We start from the raw sequence: 23213 nt of genomic DNA, 5'->3' as shown, positions 1-23213 counted from the left end.
CTAGGTGGAAACGTCTGGTTTCTAATGAAATATCTCCATAGGTGTATAGAGGCCCATTTCAATCAACGATCACTCCAGTGTTCTAATGGTACATTGTGTTTGCTAATCGCCTTAGAAGACTAATATCTGATTAGAAAACCCTTGTGCAATTATGTTAGCACAGCTGAAAACAGTTATGCTGGTGATATAAGCTATACAACTGGCCTTCCTTTGAGCTTTAAGTTTGAAGAACAAAATGAATACTTCAAATATTAATCATTATTTCTAACCTTGTCAATGTCTTGACTATATTTTCTATTCAATTTTCAATTCATTTGATAAATAAAAGTGAGTTTTCATGGAAGACACGAAATTGTCTGGATGACCCCAAACTTTTGAACGGCAGTGTATATATATATATATATATATATAATATCCGTGCCCAAAGAGGGGGATACAGCTGTCGCGCTCGTCCTCCGTGACAGAGGACGAATTCACAGTTTATCTTTGTCCTGGAGGCCTCAAGGACACAAGGACACAAGGACAGAGGGACTGAGCCCCGGAGGGAGTGGAACTGATGAGGGATAAGTCCTGAGCTTAGAGCTCACTCTGCAACAGCTGCAGCGTACCACAGGGGGGAGGGAGGGAGAGAGGGGAAAGGGAGGGAGAGAGAGAGGGAGAGGGAGAGGGAGAGAGATAGAGGGAGAGGGAGGGAGAGAGAGAGATGGAGAGAGGGAGAAGGAGGGAGAGAGAGAGGGAGAGGGAGAGAGAGAGAGAGAGGAGAGGAGAGAGGGAAGGGAGGAGAGAGGGAGAGGAAGAGGAGAGGAGAGAGAAAGAGGAGAGAGGAGAGGGAGAGAGAGAGAGAGAGAGGGGGGAGAGAGAGAGATGGAGGGAGAGAGAGAGAGAGAGGATGGAGGGAGAGAGAGAGAGATGGAGGGAGAGAGAGAGAGAGAGGATGGAGGGAGAGAGAGAGAGAGGAGAGGAGGAGAGAGAGAGAGAGGGAGGAGAGAGAGAGAGAGGGAGGAGAGAGAGAGAGGAGAGGGAGAGGAGAGAGAGACAGGAGAGAGAGAGAGAGAGAGGAGGAGAGGAGAGGGAGAGGAGGGAGAGAGAGAGAGAGAGAGAGAGGGAGGGAGAGAGAGGGGGGGGAGGAGAGAGAGAGAGAGAGAGGGGGAGGGGGGAGAGAGAGGAGAGGAGGAGAGAGAGGAGAGAGGAGGAGAGGAGGGAGAGAGAGAGAGGGGAGGGAGGAGAGGAGGAGAGAGGGAGAGAGGAGAGGGAGAGAGAGGGAGAGAGAGAGAGGAGAGGAGAGAGGGAGAGGGAGGAGAGAGAGGAGAGAGAGGGGAGAGGAGGAGGAGGGAGGAGAGAGAGGAGAGGGAGAGAGGGAGAGAGAGAGGAGAGGAGGGAGGGAGAGAGAGAGGGAGGGAGAGGAGGGAGAGGGAGAGAGGGAGGGAGAGAGAGAGGGAGAGGGAGGGAGGGAGAGAGATAGAGGGAGAGGGAGGGAGAGAGAGAGATGGAGGGAGGGAGGGAGAGAGGGGGAGAGAGAGAGAGAGAGGGAGGGGAGAGAGAGAGAGATGAGGGAGGGAGGGAGGAGAGAGAGAGGAGAGAGGGAGGGAGGAGAGAGAGAGGAGGGAGGAGAGAGAGAGAGAGAGGAGGAGAGAGGGAGAGAGAGAGGAGAGGAGGGAGAGGCGAGAGAGGAGAGGAGACAGACAAGAGAGAGGAGAGAGAGGTAGAGGGAGGGAGAGAGAGAGAGAGAGAGAGAGAGGTAGAGGGAGGGAGAGAGAGAGAGAGAGAGAGAGAGGTAGAGGGAGGGAGAGAGAGAGAGAGAGAGAGAGAGAGAGTTGTTTTTCTTTGTTTCTTTGTATCCAGACAGAAGAGGGCCGTATGAATTCACATGTGGCTCATTTGTAACTCATGCAGACATGTGGTGGGCAATGTGGCACAAAATAACTTCAATGTTACACATTAATGTTTAATAAAAGGTAAGTTATGAGTGCAGACATGTGATATTGTGTTTATATTCTACAGCGACTACAGATCGGGACTCGGGACGACAAATTCTTGGCTATCTTTGGCACATTTACAGAAATGTTTTTATTAATGTTTTTATTATTGTTAAAAAAAAGGAGGAACAGGCCAACAATAATCTCGCCGAGTCTCAACCAGCTCCGTGCCAAGAGCTGTGATGTGGGGTCAGAGGTCAGGATACTGTATTTCTACCAGAACCCATTAATGCCACCCACTACATTGTGTAACATAACCTTCTAACTAATATGTAGGACAGTGAATCTACAACATTTAGGAAGTTTCACAATGTATAATGTGTATTCTTAAATAACATTTAAACTTGTTATTTTTCTTCTTTCAGAAAGAACACGACGGGGAGAGAAGCTCATGGAATGAATCTGTGTTTCTGCGTCTTAATAATAGTTTCTCTATAAGCATAAAAGTACATAATCATCTCAAACTGGGCCTTGGTGTATTTTTTGTGAAATATGTAAACCATATATTAGTACTTAATACTGGTGCCACTTAAGTTAACTGGGATATATATTCATATATACATATATATGTATATATATGTATATATATAAATACTGAACATACATATATATATTTAATAATAAAAAGTATATATATATAAATATATATACATATGAATATATATACTGAAAATACATATATATATATAAATATATATATATATAAATATACATATGAATATATATCCTGAAAATACATATATATATACAGAAAATACATATATATAAATAAATAAATAAAATAAAAATATATAAATATATATACATATGAATATATATACTGGAAATACATATACATATATACAGTATATATAATGATATAAAAAGATATATACAACAAGATCACACATTTGGATCTTTTCTTGAGTAAATGGTTGTTATCTTCTCCACAGTTTTGAGTGGAAGTGTCAATAGATGCTCTAACTCGGCCTGATGCATTATGACCGGGTTCATCTTCAATATACCAATTAATCATAGCAATTACAAATGAATGCCTCCAGAAAAAGGTGATCAATAGGTTAATGGGTTCAGGAATTGATCAAAACAGCTTGAGAATGGCTTCATGTTCATGAGTTGTATGGACAGTTATGTTGGATAAATAACATTAACTAAATGCACTACGCCACAAATATGTATTTAAATTAGTAATCGTTGTGCATTAAAAATACAGTGAATGGTTATGGATATATTATTGTCTTATTCTTAGCATTAAGTATCACTAATCCTCTGATAATAACCAATAGGGGGTCCAACATGTGACCACAGCCAGCCGGGGCTATTAAACAGTGTTGTGCTAAATGGGTTATTATATAAATATAGAAAGTATTTACATCCACAGCAAGATTCACACTGCCACATAGTCATAACGACATATCCGTCGCTGACGTGAACACAACAGACACGATGTGCCTGTTATACTCCTATATGTCTCATCCTCAACTTTGGTTTTCACAATAAAAGCCCATGATTGTTTAAAAAAGAGCAGCATGAAATATGACACTGTGACCAAAGGCACTTCAAACATGCATTATTATTACAGATTAACTGATATTTCTACATATCAGCTCATTACTTAAATACGTTGCAGTAAACTATACGTAAGTATATAAGAATATATTCTAGTAATGAATCCCTATAATGGGGCTCATAAAGGAAAGTACTTTTTTTATTTGTATCTATACTATACTATATTTTCAAATGTTTTAAGATTTCATGAACAATATCATATGAGCACAACATGCATATAGGTCACATTTCCCACAATGACCAGTCTATGAATGAATGATGCAGCCTACCCGCTCTGCTCCCTCGGCGTTCCCGTGGTCATCAGCCGATCTCCAGGAGCCACCACGACCTCACAGTCCGACTGGAGGAGGCAAAACACGGAGACACGGAGGGAAGGACCCATGGAGGGAAGGACCCATGGAGGGAAGGACCCATGGAGGGAAGGACCCACGGAGGGAAGGACCCACGGAGGGAAGGACCCACGGAGGGAAGGACCCAAGGAGGGAAGGACCCATGGAGGGAAGGACCCAAGGAGGGAAGGACCCATGGAGGGAAGGACCCATGGAGGGAAGGACCCACGGAGGGAAGGACCCACGGAGGGAAGGACCCAAGGAGGGAAGGACCCATGGAGGGAAGGACCCAAGGAGGGAAGGACCCATGGAGGGAAGGACCCATGGAGGGAGGCCCGTCCCATACTCAGCACCTCCTCAAGGGAGCCTCAGTCATCAACGAGCAGGCTAACAATAGCGACCTCCTCAGGTTTCAGACTGAAGGTGCCTCACACCTTCCCTTGTGTGAGCACACAAGGTGCTAGGACTCAGGACAGCTGGGAATGGGACCTTTGGAGGAGGCCTGAGTGTGTGGAATAGATAGAGGCTCTGTAAAGAGGTTCAGAACTATTGCATGATGGGAAACACACCGACCTTGTGCATGTCCACTGGAGGGAGGACAGAGACCTTATCGTGAGGCCAGGGTCAATGACACATCAGGGCTGGCGGAGGACATCACGGATGACATCGAGTCATTTGTTGATCTCTATGAGACTAAAGGTGGAATACACAAGTCATTAATAAGTAAAGGGCAAAGATGATGATGATGATGATGATGATGACACTGTGTCGAGTCCTCTTCGTCTCTACAGAGGCTCAACAAAAGGTCTTGGAACCTGAAGGGGACGTGAGCCGAGTGCCTTCAGCACACGTCTGGGTTATTTAAAGGTCGTCGGTGAACCCAACACACACGGCTGACCCACTGTCTCTTCTGTTGACTGCTTTAATAAGGAGTAGTGGCTACAATAGATTATTACTGAGTAGGATTTATGGATATATATAATATAATAATATAATTGGATAATTGAGTCTTTCATTCAAATGATCATTAAAATCAGAACGGCTCATTGGGTTCTACTCTTGGAGGGTATAAACATGTGGGAGGGGATGGGTGGGAATCTTTGCGGGTGTTTATGTGGATATGGATGGATTTGGATGTGTGCTGATTTTATTTTGTTGTAGATATATATATATTTTTGTTCTCGATGTCAAGGAATAATCTGTTTTTGGAAAATGCCAAATAAAACGTTATATAAAAAAAAAAAAATCAGAACAGCGTTCAGTCACAGTAGCATGTTCCTATGGTTTATTAGAAAGCTTCATGACAGAGACGTATCAGGGCGACTGTGGATCGGCGGTTTGATCCCCGGCTCTAGAGACCATGTCGATGCGCCCATGAGCAAGACACTTCACCCCGGATGCCTCCTGTAGCTGTGACTTCGGCGTGTGAGTGTTAGTGACTCCTGATTGGCAGGTGGAACCTTAGCCCCGCCCATCAGTGTATAAATGGGTGTGAATGGGTGAATGATGTCATGTAGTGTAAAAGAGCTTTGAGTGGAAAGTACAGGTTTATTCATAATTTACCATAATCAGAACTAATATTCAGTGTTATTGCACAACAATAAGCTACTTTAATAAACACCTATATGAACACTGAAAGGTTTCGGTGAACTAATTTAGAAAAAGTGTCGTCCAGGAAGCTAAATATGTAATACTGTTAGTTAAATAATATAGTTTTTCATAAAACATATTGTTTTTGGTCATAACAATATAATTGTATAGTATGTCTAACAATATATGACATTCAAAAATCTAATATAGTTAGAAAATTAAATAATATAGCATGTCATAAAATGTGTAATTAAGTATGTACTCAAAAATAATGATAGTGTCATAAAAAATGTCAATAGTATTGTTTGATGTAAAAAAAGAATGTAGTATAAAAATGTCATATAGTGTGAATCGTATTGAATGTAGTTTGTCATAACAATAAATTAATATAATATGTCATAAAGCATACACAAAAACAATGGATTGAGTGTAAATCAGAATGGAGGTGCTTATGCTTGGAGCGCCGTCTGGGTTCAACCTCTGTGGTCACGACTCAAACATGAATCACACAATATGAGTAGTTAATAAAGTAGAATATGAAAAACACAACCGTGACACGGAATGATCTTTTGCTCATCTTTTTTAATTTTTATTTCATGATTAATATTCACATCACTGGTTAACAATGAAATCACAATAAACATCTCTTTCATACCAAATATTCAGAATGGAAGGAGGGGAGGGGAGGGTGAGCTCTATCTAACAAGACAGATGCCTCTAACGACCAGCAGGGGGTCGGCTGTCTTCATGCTCTCGCCCTGGAGAAGAACACAGCGCCCATATGCACTGGCTCCTCCTCCTCCTCCACGCCACTGAAGACGTGCTGACCAGAGTACAGCAGGTAGGACCGCAAAAAAGACCAAAAATGAATCTCATTAATAAAGTAGAATAAATATTATACGTGTCGTCTACAGAGCTCTAGCCTGGTGGCAAAGGTCACGCGTAAGGGATGCTGGGATGCTGAGCGAGGAGGCTCCACGTGCATATCTACCAACACGCCCTGTTTCTTATGCAACCCCGGTTGCATTTCAGGCAATTCGCCGTCTCTCTTAAAGGTACAGTACACTCTTAAAGGTACAGTACAGGCCCTGACTTACTGTACTTGTTGATTCATCCTAAGAAGAAAGTTTAATCAATCGTCCAAACTTTTCCGAAATGTTCCTATATATTTTTGTCGACGCCGAGAAGATAAGGAGGGCCGAGACATCCCATAATTCAGTTCCCGTGTTGGTAGGTACGTCGAGGTGTCTATATAGGAGCCGTCTAATAAACAACATTACATTCTACCACATGCCAAAAGACTGAGTCTGGTTAGTCCAGCGGGGGAGGGGGGTGGGGGGTCTGCGGTGGAACACGGCTTTCCTTCGTGCTCCTCGTCCGTTGTCGTTTTTCTCTGAAACCCGACACACACCTGCTGCCTCCCTTCCCGCCCGTCGAGTTTTGGATCCGGGCAAATAAGCGTTTTAATTTCCTAGCGTGATCTATCTTCCAAAAACAGAACAGAGACAACCTCATCCACGTACTCGTACATCTTGCACTTTTAATACAATTTTAAAAACATTCTTGAGACTTCAGCAGCCCTTTTTCTTAGCGGGGGGGGGGGGGGGGTGGCGGGGGGAGGGGCAAGACTCTAAAACAAAAACTAAAAGTAACCTTTTCCTCTCTTTTGCTTTGCAATCTTATAATAATACCATGATTAAGCTTGACGCTAACAGGTTTATGAACCTCAAAGCTCATCTGTCAACGTCCACAAACACCCTGTTAAGAAGTAACATTTGTTTTTTTTCTTCATTTTTTTCGTTTGAATTCATTTGAGTTAATTCCGGAGTGATAAAAACATGGTGGGGACTATATACAGGGGGCCGTGTGAGATGCTAGTGGAAGGGTGGTGTTCTAGGGCGACACGTGGGGAACCCAACAGACATCAGAGTGAATCTGGTTATTACCTTTTGTCCAAGCTGCAAAGTCAACTGTGTTACATCCTCTTACGCAACAACTGAAGACCGTCGTCTCTGCGTCGCTATGGCGGCCGAGCGGTTTAAGATGGCGGCCATACCCAGGGCCCTTTGTCACATTTGTTCTATCGCGTTCCCTGTCTGCTTTCTCCCGCCGAAGAAAAGGAGTAACCCAATGGACCAAATTCCACAATTTAGGAGGCTGATAGATGCATAGAAAGTGTGAAAAACTGCAAAACACTTCAATCCCACCTTATTCCAAACTATATGCAAACCTTAAATGGATTTTAAATAACTTTATAGCAGTGTATTCATATAATCTGCATCATTCTCCACTATCAATAGCAGCTTGTGATGCTAGCATCGTGGTCCTAGCAGCGCGTGTTGCTAGAAGCTCGTGATGCTAGCATCGTGGTTCCAGCAGTGCGTGTTCCTAGCAGCGCGCGTTGCTAGAATCGTGGTGCTAGTAGCGCGTGTTGCTAGAAGCTTGTGATGCTAGCATCGTGGTCCTAGTAGCGTGAGTTGCTAGAAGCAGTTCAGCGCGGCGAGACAGAGGGGCGCTGGATGAGACTTCATTAACTTTAATGCTCTACATTTTGAATTTAGCACCGTTTCTGTCAAAGGAATGCGATCTAGTGAATGAAGAAAGGATCCGGAAGCGCTAGCTTTGATGCTCGTCCTCTCAAAAGGTATTTTAGTTCAGCCGACTATAACGTGTGCGCGTAGCTCGGTCAGAAAGCAATAACCAGTGGACGTTGACAGGAGAGTTGAGCGTGAGACCCCCGCGGCCAACGTTCCACTAGAATCCACGCAGCCAAAGACAAAGGGCGCCCATGTGTCATCACACGGCGACACACGCCAACATGAAGCGTCCAACACACATTAAGACGACAACTCCTTCGTCTTCTGAAACGCACAAACCGCCGTCGACACCTCTCAGCGGGCTTCCATCCCTTTTGCTCTTCCATTCCTGGAGGACAGATTCACGCCAGCGCTTCCACACACGTTTATTTACGTTCAGGCAGCTCACGGGCATGGTGACTAGGACACTTTAAATATGCTTCAAGGGGGCTTGTGGTTTCCTAGTCTTCATCGTTCACTACTTGATCACTTGCTCTTTGATTATCATGACTTCATCTAACTACCAAGACTCGACATGTACAGAACACCGCTGATGATGTTTCACCAAGACACAGCAAAGCCACTTTTATATCACGTCAAGAAATGAAACGAGACTGTGTTTAAAGTGCACAACACTTATTTTTGAGTTTGAAGGTGGAACTGTGCATATTTCAAAGGATTTTGGTGGCATTTAGTGATTTCCAGATACGATAATATATCAAGTGGCCATCAATGACAATGGCGTGCAACTGGCCTGAAGCTCCTGTAATGGGGATGGGAGGTTTCTCAGAGCCAGACTATCAGTGTTCTAGAGGCCGAGCAGCGCTCTCTACAGGATGGATGCAGGAGTAACACGTCACACATCTGACCACGATGGCAGCAGCCCACCAACACGGCGCCACTCCAAAGAGCACCATGCACAGAATGACTAATTCTAACCTGCCGACATGACGCCACGCTTTTGGTCTGGAAACCAAAGTCACATCACAGTGTTGTTTTTCGCTAAAATGCATTTTGCACTGAATTTAGGGGATTTCCTCGAACAATACAAACAGGCTTAAAGTTTAATTGAGGAGAATGATGAAGATGTTCTCCATCACTGCGACCATTGTCACGGTCCTTGCTGCAGTATTCACAGCTCCTTCTGGGTTCTGCTTTGATGACATATTGCTTCATTCATGGCATTTTGGAGCTGGGCAGTCCCTCCTGTCCAGTGGGGTAAAACAATTCAGAAGTCATATTTAATAATTATGACCTATCCTATACAAATCAAACTACAAAATGCAACAACAACAACAAAATTAAAAAAAATCTATTCACACTACAAATAAGTAAAATATATATACGCTTGAGACGTGAAACTTGATCCTTGTGTTACCGTGCAGTCGTCGCCTCAGGATGCTTAGAGCCAGAGTTCAATCTACTAGACTCTAGTGAACTAGTCTGTCACCAAAAAGTTGCAAAGAAAATGCCAACTTCAGACTTGCCATGAATGTAACGATATTCACTTTTAATTGACACTCCGTCCTACAAGTAAACTCCCATCACACCCCACTAACCTTCTGTTTGTTTAGATGTGTGTGTGTGTGTGTGTGTCCATGTGCGTGGGCATGCACACCAACAAGCATGTGTGTGCTTTCCTGGAGACATCTGTGCTTGTGTGTCGGTATGTGTGTGTGTGTGTGTGTGGGGGGGTCGGGGGGCCACCGGCTAGCGGGAGGACTCAAAAGAGGTGGTTGTTCTGTACTTTTCCCTCTCCACAGGGGGGAACCACATGACCAGGAAGTACTACATTTGCGAGAGCGAGAGAGAGAGAGGGCATTGTCTGTGTGTGTGTGTGTCTGTCTGTGTGTGGCTTGTCTGTGTGTGTGTGTGTGTCTGGGGTCGCTCACAGGAGAGTCCACTGCGGCACGGAAGGAAACATGGGAGGTTTGGGATGCAAATGGTCGGACATATGCGTATGAGTTTATTTCTAAATAAAGGTTTTTCTGTCCGTTTTTCTGTAACATCCACAGTGGTTTGTGGATTTCTGCTACGACCACGTGACTAATCTAAACCAACGCGTGACAGGTCCATCACCATACAAAATATTGTGTTGCAGAATAAAACAGGCCCGGTCGCACCAGGAAGTCGTATCTTCCTGAAGTATGTGACTTTAGCAGCCCGGTGACGTGGGGACCGACTGTAGGGCTAGTCGGACAACAATGGGCGCCAGCTAGCTAACCGCTAAGACGCTAGCGAGCTGAAAACATGCTAGCCTCACAACACAACAGCTCTCTGGGTTTTTCTCTCCGTCATGTGGTTTACTCCCCAACAGCAAATCAGCGTGTCAAAGTTCACTAACTTGAACTAAATGTGGGAATTTTTACACGGTTTTATATATTTACTTAGACTTAGATCAGTGAAATTACCAATCATGCCAATTCCAGTGTAACCGATGAATCATACGGCTCCATTTCAGGGCCTGGCGTGGCCTGTGTGACGCGATGGTATTCAGGACACACTTTCATGTTGACTAAAAGGTGCTGCAGCTCGCAGATGAACTAGTTTAACACTTTATCCTCAAGGGTTGAACACTCCTGTTTCGAGATCAGACCCTTCAAGGTTAAATACTGCGATCTCAACTCATTCGACTCCAAGATCAAATACCTGTGTTCAATTCTTCTTAAACCAAGGTGACAGAAGCTCCATCTCTTGCTGATTCTCATGCACTAAATCACAATTGTGGCAAAAAGCCGTCAGCTTCTGTTATCGTCTGTACTGTATTCTGTCATTGAATGCATCTTTTCTAGAAATCTTTAAAACAGGACATCCCAAACGTCCATTTCTGCAACGACTTTCTGCACCGATTTGGAACTCCACCTTTGGATCCGTTTCCAAGAGTCTCAGATCGTCTCTAGGCACTAGATGCTCTGGAGGTACTAGATGCTCTGGAGGTACTAGATGCTCTGGAGGTACTAGATGCTCTCGGTGTACTAGATGCTCTGGAGGTACTAGATGCTCTGGAGGTACTAGATACTCTGGAGGTACTAGATGCTCTGGAGGTACTAGATACTCTGGAGGTACTAGAAGCTCTGGAGGTACTAGATGCTCTGGAGGTACTAGATGCTCTGGAGGTACTAGGTTCTCTCGAGATACTAGGTGCTCTGGAGGTACTAGATGCTCTGGAGGTACTAGATGCTCTGGAGGTACTAGGTTCTCTCGAGATACTAGGTGCTCTCGAGGTACTAGATGCTCCGGAGGTACTAGATGCTCTGGAGGTACTAGGTTCTCTCGAGATACTAGATGCTCTGGAGGTACCAGATGCTCTGGAGGTACTAGGTTCTCTCGAGATACTAGGTGCTCTCGAGGTACTAGATGCTCTGGAGGTACTAGGTTCTCTCGAGATACTAGATGCTCTGGAGGTACCAGATGCTCTGAAGTTACTAGGTTCTCTCGAGATACTAGGTGCTCTCGAGGTACTAGATGCTCTGGAGATACTAGGTGCTCTCGAGGTACTAGATGCTCTGGAGGTACTAGATGCTCTGGAGGTACTAGATGCTCTGGAGGTACCAGATGCTCTGGAGGTACTCGGTTCTCTCGAGATACTAGGTGCTCTATAGGTACTAGGTGCTCTTTACTTCACATATGCTCCCGTCTTCTGCACTGATTGCTGCTTCCGGTGAAGACAAAGAAGTGTTGTTGTACTACGTCTGGGTGAGACACACTGGTGCGACGATACCAAGAGATGTATCGGGAGATGATGTTTGATGCGCAGGCTGCATAATTACCAATGAGGTGACAACGTGCAATGCTGTAGATACTGTAGACTTGGAAATAACTAGTGGCTGGAATGTGTTGATTTGAAGAAGACTTGCCAGGTCTTCTGCTGGTTAGTGTGTACTGGGGCTAAGTGGACAGAAGGATGGATGGGGGGCAAATGGTTTGCTAACAAGGTGTGAAGATCTAGGTGGTTTTGAATTGGCTGTAGGAGGAACCATCGATTAGCCCCAGTGTTAAACAGTGTCAGACTCGTAGGTGGACATATTCTACGACTATATTCACTACACTTCTATGAGCATTGACTACAGAAGTGGGTTTATTGTGTGAATCTTAGGGTTTAAGTCTCAGAATCAGTGCTTGCAAAGGGAATTTTATCAGCCGAGAAGCTGGCGGAAACCCACACACAGAAACACAGACAAACAGGAAGTGCTCTTCTCTGTGGTAGGCGGGTCAAAAAAAGGTCAACCGTTGAGAGGTCAAAGGTCAGGGGTTGGTAGCAGGAAGCCGGCAGGCGGAACCACCCCCCACCCCCCAGAGAAAACACAAGAGAGGCGATCGGTCAGTTTGGTGCTGCGGTGGGCGAGATGAAGGGGCGGGGCCAAAGGGAAGTGATGGCGCCGTGGTGGGTTGGTTGGTCGGTCGGTCGATTGGCAGGTCGGCGAGCGCCATGCGTGTCCCGCCAAAATCTACTGGTCACTGGGACTCAATCTGTTGGGGGGAAAGAAATGGAATGGAGAAATAAGGAAAAGGGAAAAGTTAAAGCAGATGAGAGAAGGAAAGAAAGGTGACACTGAGACGGGGGAGGAAACCTCCTGAGTCTCAACAGCCAGGTGGTGCGTAACCTGAGATGACAGGTTCAGAAATTCAAAAATCAGACACACCTTGCATCAAAATGATGCAAATTGGTTCACGCGTTCGTTACTTCTAGACTGGATTACTGCAACTCCTTATTATAAGGCTGCTCTATAAGTCTCTTCGGTCCCTCCAGTTGATCCAGAATGCTGCAGCTCGTATTCTCACTAAAACTAAGAACAGAGATCACATCACTCCTGCACTAGCTGCTCTGCACTGGCTCCCAGTAAAATCAAGAATCACTTTTAAAATTCTTCTCCTGACCTACAAAGCCTTGATTGGTGACGCTCCATCATATCTTAAGGAGCTTGTAGTACCATATTGCTCCACTAGAGAGCTTGTAGTACCATATTGCCCCACTAGAGAGCTTGTAGTACCATATTGCTCCACTAGAGAGCTTGTAGTACCATATTACTCCACTAGAGAGCTTGTAGTACCATATTACTCCACTAGAGAGCTTGTAGTACCATATTGCTCCACTATAGAGCTTGTAGTACCATATTGCTCCACTAGAGATGCTCCACTAGAGAGCTTGTAGTACCATATTGCTCCACTAGAGAGCTTGTAGTACCATATTACTCCACTAGAGAGCTTGTAGTACCATATTACTCCACTAGAGAGCTTGTAGTACCATATTGCTCCACTAGAGAGCTTGTAGTACCATATTGCTCCACTAGAGATGCTCCACTAGAGAGCTTGTAGTACCATATTGCTCCACTAGAGAGATTGTAGTACCATGTTACCCCACTAGAGAGCTTGTCGTACCATATTGCTCCACTAGAGAGCTTGTAGTACCATATTGCTCCACTAGAGAGATTGTAGTACCATGTTACCCCACTAGAGAGCTTGTAGTACCATATTACCCCACTAGAGAGCTTGTAATATCATATTGCCCCACTAGAGAGCTTGTAGTATCATATTGCCCCACTAGATAGCTTGTAGTACCATATTACCCCACTAGAGAGCCTGTAGTACCATGTTACCCCACTAGAGAGCTTGTAGTACCATATTACCCCACTAGAGAGCTTGTAGTACCATATTACCCCACTAGAGAGCTTGTAGTATCATATTACCCCACTAGAGAGCTTGTAGTACCATATTGCTCCACTAGAGAGCTTGTAGTACCATATTACCCCACTAGAGCGCTTGTAGTATCATATTGCCCCACTAGAGAGCTTGTAGTACCATATTGCTCCACTAGAGAGCTTGTAGTACCATATTACCCCACTAGAGAGCTTGTAGTATCATATTGCCCCACTAGAGAGCTTGTAGTACCATATTGCTCCACTAGAGAGCTTGTAGTACCATATTGCTCCACTAGAGAGCTTGTAGTATCATATTACCCCACTAGAGAGCTTGTAGTATCATATTGCCCCACTAGAGAGCTTGTAGTACCATATTGCTCCACTAGAGAGCTTGTAGTACCATATTGCTCCACTAGAGAGCTTGTAGTATCATATTGACCCACTAGAGAGCTTGTAGTATCATATTACCCCACTAGAGAGCTTGTAGTACCATATTGCCCCACTAGAGAGCTTGTAGTATCATATTACCCCACTAGAGAGCTTGTAGTACCATATTGCCCCACTAGAGAGCTTGTAGTATCATATTGCCCCACTAGAGAGCTTGTAGTACCATATTGCTCCACTAGAGAGCTTCCTCACTAAATGCGGGGCTACTTGGTAGTTCCTAGAGTCTTAAAAAGTAGGATGGGAGCCAGAGCCTTCAGGTATCAAGCTCCTCCTCTTTTATTGAACCAGCTCCACCTTCAGTCCTGGAGGAGACTCCGCCCCCTCATGGAGACTGAAGACTTTCCTCTTGATGGTCTGATAGTGAGACCTGAACCAGGTTCACCTGGAGAGACCTAGAGATGCTGCTAGAGGCTGAGAGGCTGAGGGGGACGAGAGGATACACTGAGCTCCTCTCCTCTCCTCTCTCCTTATGGACGCTTAGGATACACTGAGCTCCTCTCCTCTCTCCTTATGGACGCTTAGGATACACTGAGCTCCTCTCTCCTCTCCTCTCTCTCCTTATGGACGCTGAGGATACACTGAGCTCCTCTCTCCTCTCCTCTCCTCTCTCCTTATGGACGCTGAGGATACACTGAGCTCCTCTCCTCTCCTCTCTCCTTATGGACGCTTAGGATACACTGAGCCCTCTCTCTCTCCTCTCCTTATGGACGTTTAGGATACACTGCTCCTCTCTCATTATGGACGTTTAGGATACACTGAGCACCTTTCTCCTCCTCTCCTTATGCTCTCTCCTTATGGACGTTTAGGATACACTGAGCACCTCTCCTCTCCTCTCTCCTTATGGACGTTTAGGATACACTGAGCTCCTCTCCTTTCCTCTCTCCTTATGGACGCTTAGGATACACTGAGCACCTCTCTCCTCTCTCCTTATGGATGCTTAGGATACACTGAGCTCCTCTCTCCTCTGCTCTCTCCTTATGGACGTTTAGGATACACTGAGCTCCTCTCCTCTCCTCTCCTTATGGATGCTTAGGATACACTGAGCTCCTCTCTCCTCCTCTCTCCTTATGGACGTTTAGGATACACTGAGCCCTCTCTCTCCTCTCTCCTTATGGACGTTTAAGACTCCTCTCCTCTCTCCTTATGGACGCTTAGGATACACTGAGCCCTCTCCTCTCCTCTCTCCTTATGGACGTTTAGGATACACTGAGCACCTCTCTCTCCTCTCTCCTTATGGACGTTTAGGATACACTGAGCTCCTCTCTCTCTCTCTCTCCTTATGGACGCTTAGGATACACTGAGCACCTCTCTCCTCTCTCTCTCCTTATGGATGCTTAGGATACACTGAGCTCCTCTCTCTCTCTCTCTCCTTATGGACGTTTAGGATACACTGAGCTCCTCTCCTCTCCTCTCTCCTTATGGAAGCTTAGGATACACTGAGCTCCTCTCTCCTCTCCTCTCCTTATGGACGTTTAGGATACACTGAGCTCCTCTCTCCTCCCCTCTCCTCTCTCCTTATGGACGCTTAGGATACACTGAGCTCCTCTCTCCTCTCCTCTCTCCTTATGGACGCTTAGGATACACTGAGCACCTCTCTCCTCTCCTCTCTCCTTATGGACGCTTAGGATACACTGAGCTCCTCTCTCCTCTCTCCTTATGGATGAATGTTGGATGCAGTAAGAGCTGTGTTCACATTCTCAGCATTAAGTCAGACACGTTCCCAGTGGGTGTTGGCCTCTTGTGCCTCTGAACTCTGGGAGTCTGGAGGCCGGAGATGAATCTATCCACCGAGACGTTCATCTTCAGTCTCTAGGTCTCTCCGCAACTTCATTTAGCAGCAAAGTGTCTGTTGTTTTATCCCCACATCAGACACGTAGCGGAGGCCTAATAAACATGCACGCACAACATCTCTTTCCTCAAGTGTGTCTGCACTCGCTCAACCCCTCGACAGAGATTGTGCAAAGTCAGGTGGAAGTGGTGGAAGAAGTTTTATGGACGGAGCGACGCTCTGCGTCTGAAGGGTCAGATGGATTCAAACCTGTTTTGATTGGCCCGGACATGTTCTACATGCTCAGCTAACTAAATTACTATTTCAGAAATAGCTCACTGTATCATTACAGGTTACATAACACAAATATCTGCTTAGTGAGCAGTCGGTGCCAAAGAACTGATAGTCTGTGTGTGTGTGTGTGTGAGTGTGTTTTCACCCACTTGTCTCAGTGATGCGTTTGTCTATGCTCTGCTCCCTCAGTCCATCTCCCCCACAAGGGGTGGGTGTGGCCTCCTTCACCCCATTCTCCTTGGCAACGCCTCCCGGTGCCGTTGCCGTGGCAACGCCCGCCGCCGGTCCTGTTGCCGGAGCGACGCTCGGGGGGGTGGATGTCTTCTGCTCCGTTTTCTCCTCCTGTGGACAAATATAGACGCACACGCACACACACACCCCGACACACACACAAACACACACACGCGCCCACACACAGGTGTTATTGATAGTCCCAGAAGGTAACGGATAAGATGAGTGACCGGTTAGAGTCTGACCTTGTGCCCGTTGCTCTGCTCGTTGCCCGGCCCCACGTTGTCCATGGACCCAATCTTAGACCTGGCTTTAATGTTTTGCTTATGGGACTCAATCTTCACATCACCTCCACCTGAGACACGACGACAACCAAAAAGAGAGAAATGTTAGTATTATAGTCGAAATAGAATCATGAATCGGAGGAAGACCGGAGTCAGACGTCCCACCTGGCTTGTGTTTGATGTTGTCCTTTGAGCCGCATTTGGACGTCACCTTGCTCAAGTCAACCTTCCTGTGAAGGATCTGCACCTGCAGGTGGGGGGATGGGGGAGGGGGAAGGGGGAGATCACGATGTAGCCTGTTCACACAAAGTGACAAAGAGGCCACAGCCGGTGCAATGCAGCTACACGTCAGCGTCCAGTCGGACCGCTTCAGGAAATCCTCCATCGTCGACGTGCACCTGGTGCAGTGACGGAGAGGTGCCACACGGGGGCGTATGGATGGAAGCTGCACTACCGACCCGAGGCTTCACACCCGGGTCCTGTGCTTTTTATGTGCGGCAAACGACGCCGCGTGCTTTGCTTATGAATCCGTTCGGGGGTTCAACTGGAGGAGGGGGACCAAGTTATGAGAGCGACGCCCCCGTCGCGAGAGAATCCAGTGCACACGTGCGACGCCGGACAGGAGGACGCGCGGGCGGCCGACCGCGACCCTTCGAGTACGGCCGATTGACGTCAGAGCTCCGCCTCATTAGAGGCTGCTTGGACAGGTGCTAATATTTACCACATATATTTCTCAGAATACAAACATGAATACTAATCGGACTGAGAAACACACCTTTGACTTCAGTATAGAACACAACTGTGATATTTCTACTTCACGTGGTTATGTATTGTGTTAGTATTTGCTTACTTCATGTGGAACAACAATATCATTATGTTTATGTCAATCCATTTTCAGACGGTGGCTTAAATACTCTCTTAAAGGGAAAGTACAGCCACGACATTTATACTTGATGATGTCACACGTTGGGTTTCTCTCTGGTTTCTGGCTTATAGAAACAAATATTGATTGAACTTGTTGGAATTCTTCGTTTAGGTGGTGTTCCCCTCTAATATTTCATGTTTTTTTTACATGCATATGTAAAAAAAAAACAATACATAAAATCACACAGATAAATACCAAAAAATGGGGTAAAAATGTACAATAAAGGGTAAATATTCAAATAAACAGATGCATAGGAATAATAGTACAAAGGGTTTGAGAGGTAGATCACGAGGAAAGGGATTTATTCAGAGGAAGCTGCTTTTCACAGGTGACCTGTCTCATGTCCTACTGTCAGCATAGAGTGACGGTGTGAGCAATTATCACATTTATGATTTTAATTAACCAAATGCAGCTTTAAAACCGAACATACGGGTCCAGCCGATAGCTGTCGTTGATGTCCTGCCTACCCTTTTTTGCATTTGGTTTAAATGACATGAGGCAGCCAAGTGGTGGTTGTGAGGGCAGCCCAGAGATGGAATATGATAGTGCAGCAGGTGTTCAGAGCAGATGGGAGCAACATCTGGAAGGGTGGGCAGAGGGACCTGTGGTCAGGTCACTTTGAGTGAAATTAAATCCAAAATGCAAACAGAGAGGAGCCATAAATGCGCTGATTACAGTGCAATGTTTGAAAGACGATGCTTCTGGGTAAATACAGCCCGATCGGGCGGAAGAGATGCAACATGCTTCCAGCTATGAACCAACATTATATACGAGGAACACAAAGTCCTCATCTTTTTAGTGGCTGGGATAAAAAAGCAGAAGAAGAAAAGTAGATCCTCAATTGATCACAATTTCTGAGCAATTGAGGGTCTATCAGCTCAGAATATGATACGCATCCACCCTCACCAGAGTCTCCCGCCGGCTCCAGCAGTACTTACTTTGCCACCTCCAGGGACATGTTTGATATTGTCCTTGGAGCCACAGCGAGACGTGATATGGCTGAAGTCCAGCTTTTTGTGCACTATCTGAACCTAAAGACAGGCAGGCAGACACACACACACACACACACACAAGCAGGAAAGTGAGGAGGTTGAAGGGAAAAGACAGAAAGCAAGAAAGAAAGCAAGAAAGACAGATAGAAGAAAGAAAGACAAGAGCAGCAGAGATTCAAGATTCAAGATTCAAGATTCAAGATGTTTTATTTGTCACATACACACACAGGGTGTGCAGTGAAATGAAAGTGGCAATGCTCAGCAGGAATGTGCAAGGGCAACAAGTACACACTATTTACAATAAAAAACAACACAATATTTACAGTAAGTGTGTGTGTGTGTGTGTGTGTGTGTGTGTGTGTGCCTAAGAGGGGCAGTTGTGTGGGTCTATGTGGGGGTCCTGGTGAGGTCGGAGTTCACAGTCCTGATGGCCTGAGGAAAGAAACTCCGTCTCAGTCTCTCTGTTCTTGCAGCGTGACTACGGAGGCGCCTGCCTGACCGCAGCAGCTGAAACAGTCTGTTGTTGGGGTGGTGAGGATCCTTCATGATCCTGCCGGCTCTGGTTCTGCACCTCCTGGTGTACAAGTCCTGCAGGGTGGGAGTGTAGTTCAATAGTGCGTTCAGCCGAACGCACTACTCTCTGCAGAGCCTTCCTGTCCTGAGCGGAGCAGTTGCCAAACCAGGCTGTGATGCTTCCTGTCAGGACGCCTCTACAGCTCCAGAGTAGAAGGACTGAAGGATCCTCTGGGAAACTTTAAATTTCCTCAGCTGCCTGAGGTGGTAGAGGCGCTGCCTTGCCTTTCTCACCAGAGTGTCTGTGTTCGTTGACCATGTCAGATCCTCGGTGATGTGGACTCCCAGGTATTTATACCCGCTCACCCTCTCCACAGTAGTCCCGTTAATCCCCAGTGGTGAGTACGTCCTCTGTTGTTGTACCCTCCTAAAGTCCACAATCAGCTCCTTAGTTTTGGTGACATTCATGATGAGGCTGTTGTCCTGGCACCAGAGTGACAGATCAGCAACTTCCTCCAGGTAGGCCTTCTCGCGTTGTCGGAGATCAGGCCCACCACCACTGTGTCATCCGCAAACTTGATGATGGTGTTGAGCTGAACCTGGCCACACAGTCATGTGTGTACAGGAGTACAGTAGGGGCTGAGGACGCAACCCTGGGGGATCCTGTGTTCAGGGTGAGGGATTTGGAGTGTGTCTGCCCACCTGACCACCTGTGGCCTGGCGGTCAGGAAGTCCAGGATCCAAGCACACAGGGGTGTTCAGTCCCAGCTCAATCAGCTTGCCGCCAGTCTGGAGGGACTATGGTGTTGAAAGCTGAACTATAATCAATGAACAGCAGTCTCACATAGCCCCCTCTGGCTGTCCAGATGAGAGAGTGTGGTGTGCAGTACCTGGGAGACAGCATCATCTGTGGATCTGTTTGGGCGATAAGCAAACTGCAGCGGGTCCATGGAGGAAGGGAGGAAGGCGCAGATGTAGTCCTTTATCAGCCTCTCAAAGCATTTCATGACCACCGAGGTGAGGGCCACGGTCGGTAGTCATTCATACATGCTGGAGAAGCATTCTTGGGCACAGGGACAATAGTGGATCTCTTGAAGCAGGCGGGACCACGGACTCAGCCAGGAGAGGTTGAATATTGTGGTGAACACTGGAGCTAGCTGGTTAGCACAGGTCTTCAGTACTCGCCCAGATATGCCATCTGGACCTGCAGCTTTCCTGGTGTTCACCTCAACAGAGCCCTCCTCACACTGTGCTCGGTCACAGAGAGTGTGTGTTCGTCCCCAGCGGTAGAACTCACCTCGGCTACGCTTACGGTGTTGTTGTTAGCGGCGAGCTAGCGCTGTTGTTGCTAGCCTCAAACCGTGCATAAAATGAGTTCAGGTCGTCCGCTAGGGATGCGTCGGCACTCACCATAGCGCGGGGTCTGCTCTGGTAGTCTGTGATAGTCCGTAGCCCCTGCCATAGGCGCCTGGTGTCGCGCTGCTCCATCTGTGATTCCACTCTGTCTCGGTACCTCCTTTGGCTTCCTTCACCGCCCTCCTCAGTCCATAGACCGCTGCCTTGTACTCGTCCATGTTGCGGATACAAGACCGGAGTTATAGGCAGCACTACGGGCGTTCCCAGCTTCCCGGGTGGATCCCTCAACCCACGGCTTTTGGGTAGGAAAGACCCTAACTTTACCGTGGGGACGATGGTGTCCGCTAAGCGTTGCTATGAGGCTCATTGCTACTTCCAAACTCGCTGGCGTCACTGGAACTGGATTGGCTCATGTCCCAGTCGGCGCCTCGCAGAGCGTCCTGCAGCTCAGCCTCTGATTGGTCAGAGCACCGCTTCACGTTCCTCGTCACTACCGCTTCCAGCGCGATCTTTGCCGGTACCGGAAGCAGAAAAATGGCGGCATGGTCTGATTTTCCGAACGGAGGGAGAGAGACAGCCTTGTAGCCTCTCTTGAATGGCGTATAGCAGTGGTCCAACGTTCTTTCCCCTCTGGTAGCACACGTAAGGTGCGGGTCAAAGTTCGGCATGTGTCTTTATAGGTTAGCCCTATTAAAGTCCCCAGCCACCACCACAGCCGTCGGGATACTTGTTCTGATGCCGACATAACACATCATGTAGGTCCGATAGTGCTACGTCGGTGTCCGCTTGTGGTGGAATGTGACGGCTGTGGTGATGACCGAGCTGAACTCCCGGGAAGGTAGAATGGACGGCATGAGATCGTCAGATGTTCCAGGTTCGTGAGCAGGAGCGAGAAAGAGTCTTAATGTCCTTGGGGTTGCACCACTTGTTGTTAGTCATGAAGCAAACCCCTCCACCCTTAGATTTACCAGACTCTTCCGTTCTGTCTGCACGGAAAACAGAGAAGGACTCGGTTGGGCATATGACTCGATCCGGCACCAGCGGGTCAGCCATGTTTCCGTCAGACAAAAGATATTACAGTCCCTCATGTCCCGTTGGAATCTGATCCTTGCCTAACATCATCCATCTTATTTTCCAGAGACTGGACGTTAGCAAGAAGGATGCTGGGCAGAGGTGGACGGTGGGCTTGAACTCTCAGTCTGTTCCGAATTCCGCTCCGTTTCCCTCGATGTTTTCGTTGCCCCCCCGTAGTAGCGGTCCCACTGTTGTTGATGTGGTTCGCTCGTACGATCTCTGCCGGCCACGCTGGATCGATGGAAAAAGTGGACAAAAACCCTTGTTTTGCGCAAAAGTTTATGTCCAAAAGTGTGCTGTGGTCGTATGCTGTTAGTGCCGATGTGTTTGTGGCAAAGAAAACATTAAAAATAAACACAAAAACTAAAAGAGCGCACAATCTCCGCGGAGCTACCTCGACGGCGTCTGGACACAGCCGCGCCATCTTAGAGCAGATCAGCTGGCAGCTTCAGTTAACAGGAAACAGAGAGGCCTTGCTCTGTAAGTATGGAAGAGGGTCTGTCATTCAAATCAAATGAACCCTCTTTCGCACAAGTTGGGTGATTGTCTGTATTATCTGATAGAACTGTCGAACAAGGCGCTGGGACCAGGGTGCAGCTGAAAGTACGGACTCTTAAAAAGGTTCAAGGTTTGTGAATTCCTACCAAAATAAAGTCAACGCTGAAGTACTTAAAAGATGGAGGGTACTGATTGAATGACAACAGATGCTTCCATAGTCGATAACAAAAACTGAACTCAGGAAAAACAGTGGAAGGGGAGACGGAGCACATGCATGAGAATATTACACGGGAACAGTGAGTGATGTTGTGTTAATGCATGCCGCTCTGTCTGCAAACAGCTGACACAGGAATGTGGAAGACAACAAAGATGTTCCTCTCGGGCAGGGGGCTATTCTACGAGACGCCTATCAGCCTGTGAGGCCTGTCCCGCTGTTCGATGGAGAATGACGAAAGCACAAACTGAGCACATGTCGGATGGGTGGGTAACGGGTGCAATCACAACGGCACCAAGAACAGCCAGAAAAAATGATAAACACAGCCCAATTTAATTATTACGTTTATTATTAAGTCACCTGAGGAGACACAAAGGGACACCATTAATATTGATGAATACGAATCTAGTGACCAAAATGATCTGCAGTTCAGCAGTGCCGTTGTGCTTAAGATAAATGTGGAATGGTGTTTGTTTTCACAGCAGGAGATCTGAAGACGCATGACGGAAGTAACAACAACGTAACCATTGTTTCATAACGCTAACCACGCATTACAACGTAAACCGCCATCGCTTCACGACGCTAACCACGCGTTACAACGTAAACCGCCATCGCTTCACGACGCTAACCACGTGTTACAACGTAAACCGCCATCGCTTCACGACGCTAACCACGTGTTACAACGTAAAACGCCATCGCTTCACGACGCTAACCACGCGTTACAACGTAAACCGCCATCGCTTCACGACGCTAACCACGTGTTACAACGTAAACCGCCATCGCTACGGCGCTAACCACGCGTTACAACGTAAACCGCCATCGCTTCACGACGCTAACCACGTGTTACAACGTAAACCGCCATCGCTTCACAACGCTAACCACGCGTTACAACGTAAACCGCCATCGCTTCACGACGCTAACCACGTGTTACAACGTAAACC

General features: G+C 46.7%; 1 protein-coding gene across 2 annotated transcripts in view; it reads right to left on the bottom strand.

Moving 5' to 3' along the window:
* Positions 1 to 6023: 6023 nt before the first annotated feature.
* Positions 6024 to 23213, bottom strand: part of map4l (microtubule associated protein 4 like) — a 108114-nt gene continuing 90924 nt past the window's right edge. Inside the window, exons 13-17 of one of the 2 annotated variants that reach the window (XM_056421154.1) lie at positions 18564 to 18656; positions 16866 to 16947; positions 16662 to 16771; positions 16335 to 16527; positions 6024 to 12507 (exon numbers count right to left, since the gene is read on the bottom strand). In XM_056421154.1, coding sequence (XP_056277129.1) covers positions 12503 to 12507; positions 16335 to 16527; positions 16662 to 16771; positions 16866 to 16947; positions 18564 to 18656 — 483 coding nt within the window. In that variant the 3' untranslated portion in view covers positions 6024 to 12502. The remainder of the gene's footprint in view (positions 12508 to 16334; positions 16528 to 16661; positions 16772 to 16865; positions 16948 to 18563; positions 18657 to 23213) is intronic. The other variant, XM_056421155.1, reaches the window with a different exon arrangement.

This window comes from Pseudoliparis swirei, chromosome 8, assembly GCF_029220125.1.
Source record: "Pseudoliparis swirei isolate HS2019 ecotype Mariana Trench chromosome 8, NWPU_hadal_v1, whole genome shotgun sequence".
Taxonomy (NCBI): domain Eukaryota; kingdom Metazoa; phylum Chordata; class Actinopteri; order Perciformes; family Liparidae; genus Pseudoliparis; species Pseudoliparis swirei.
Note: the sequence above shows the minus strand (reverse complement) of the source record. Positions and strands in the feature narration are given on the sequence as shown.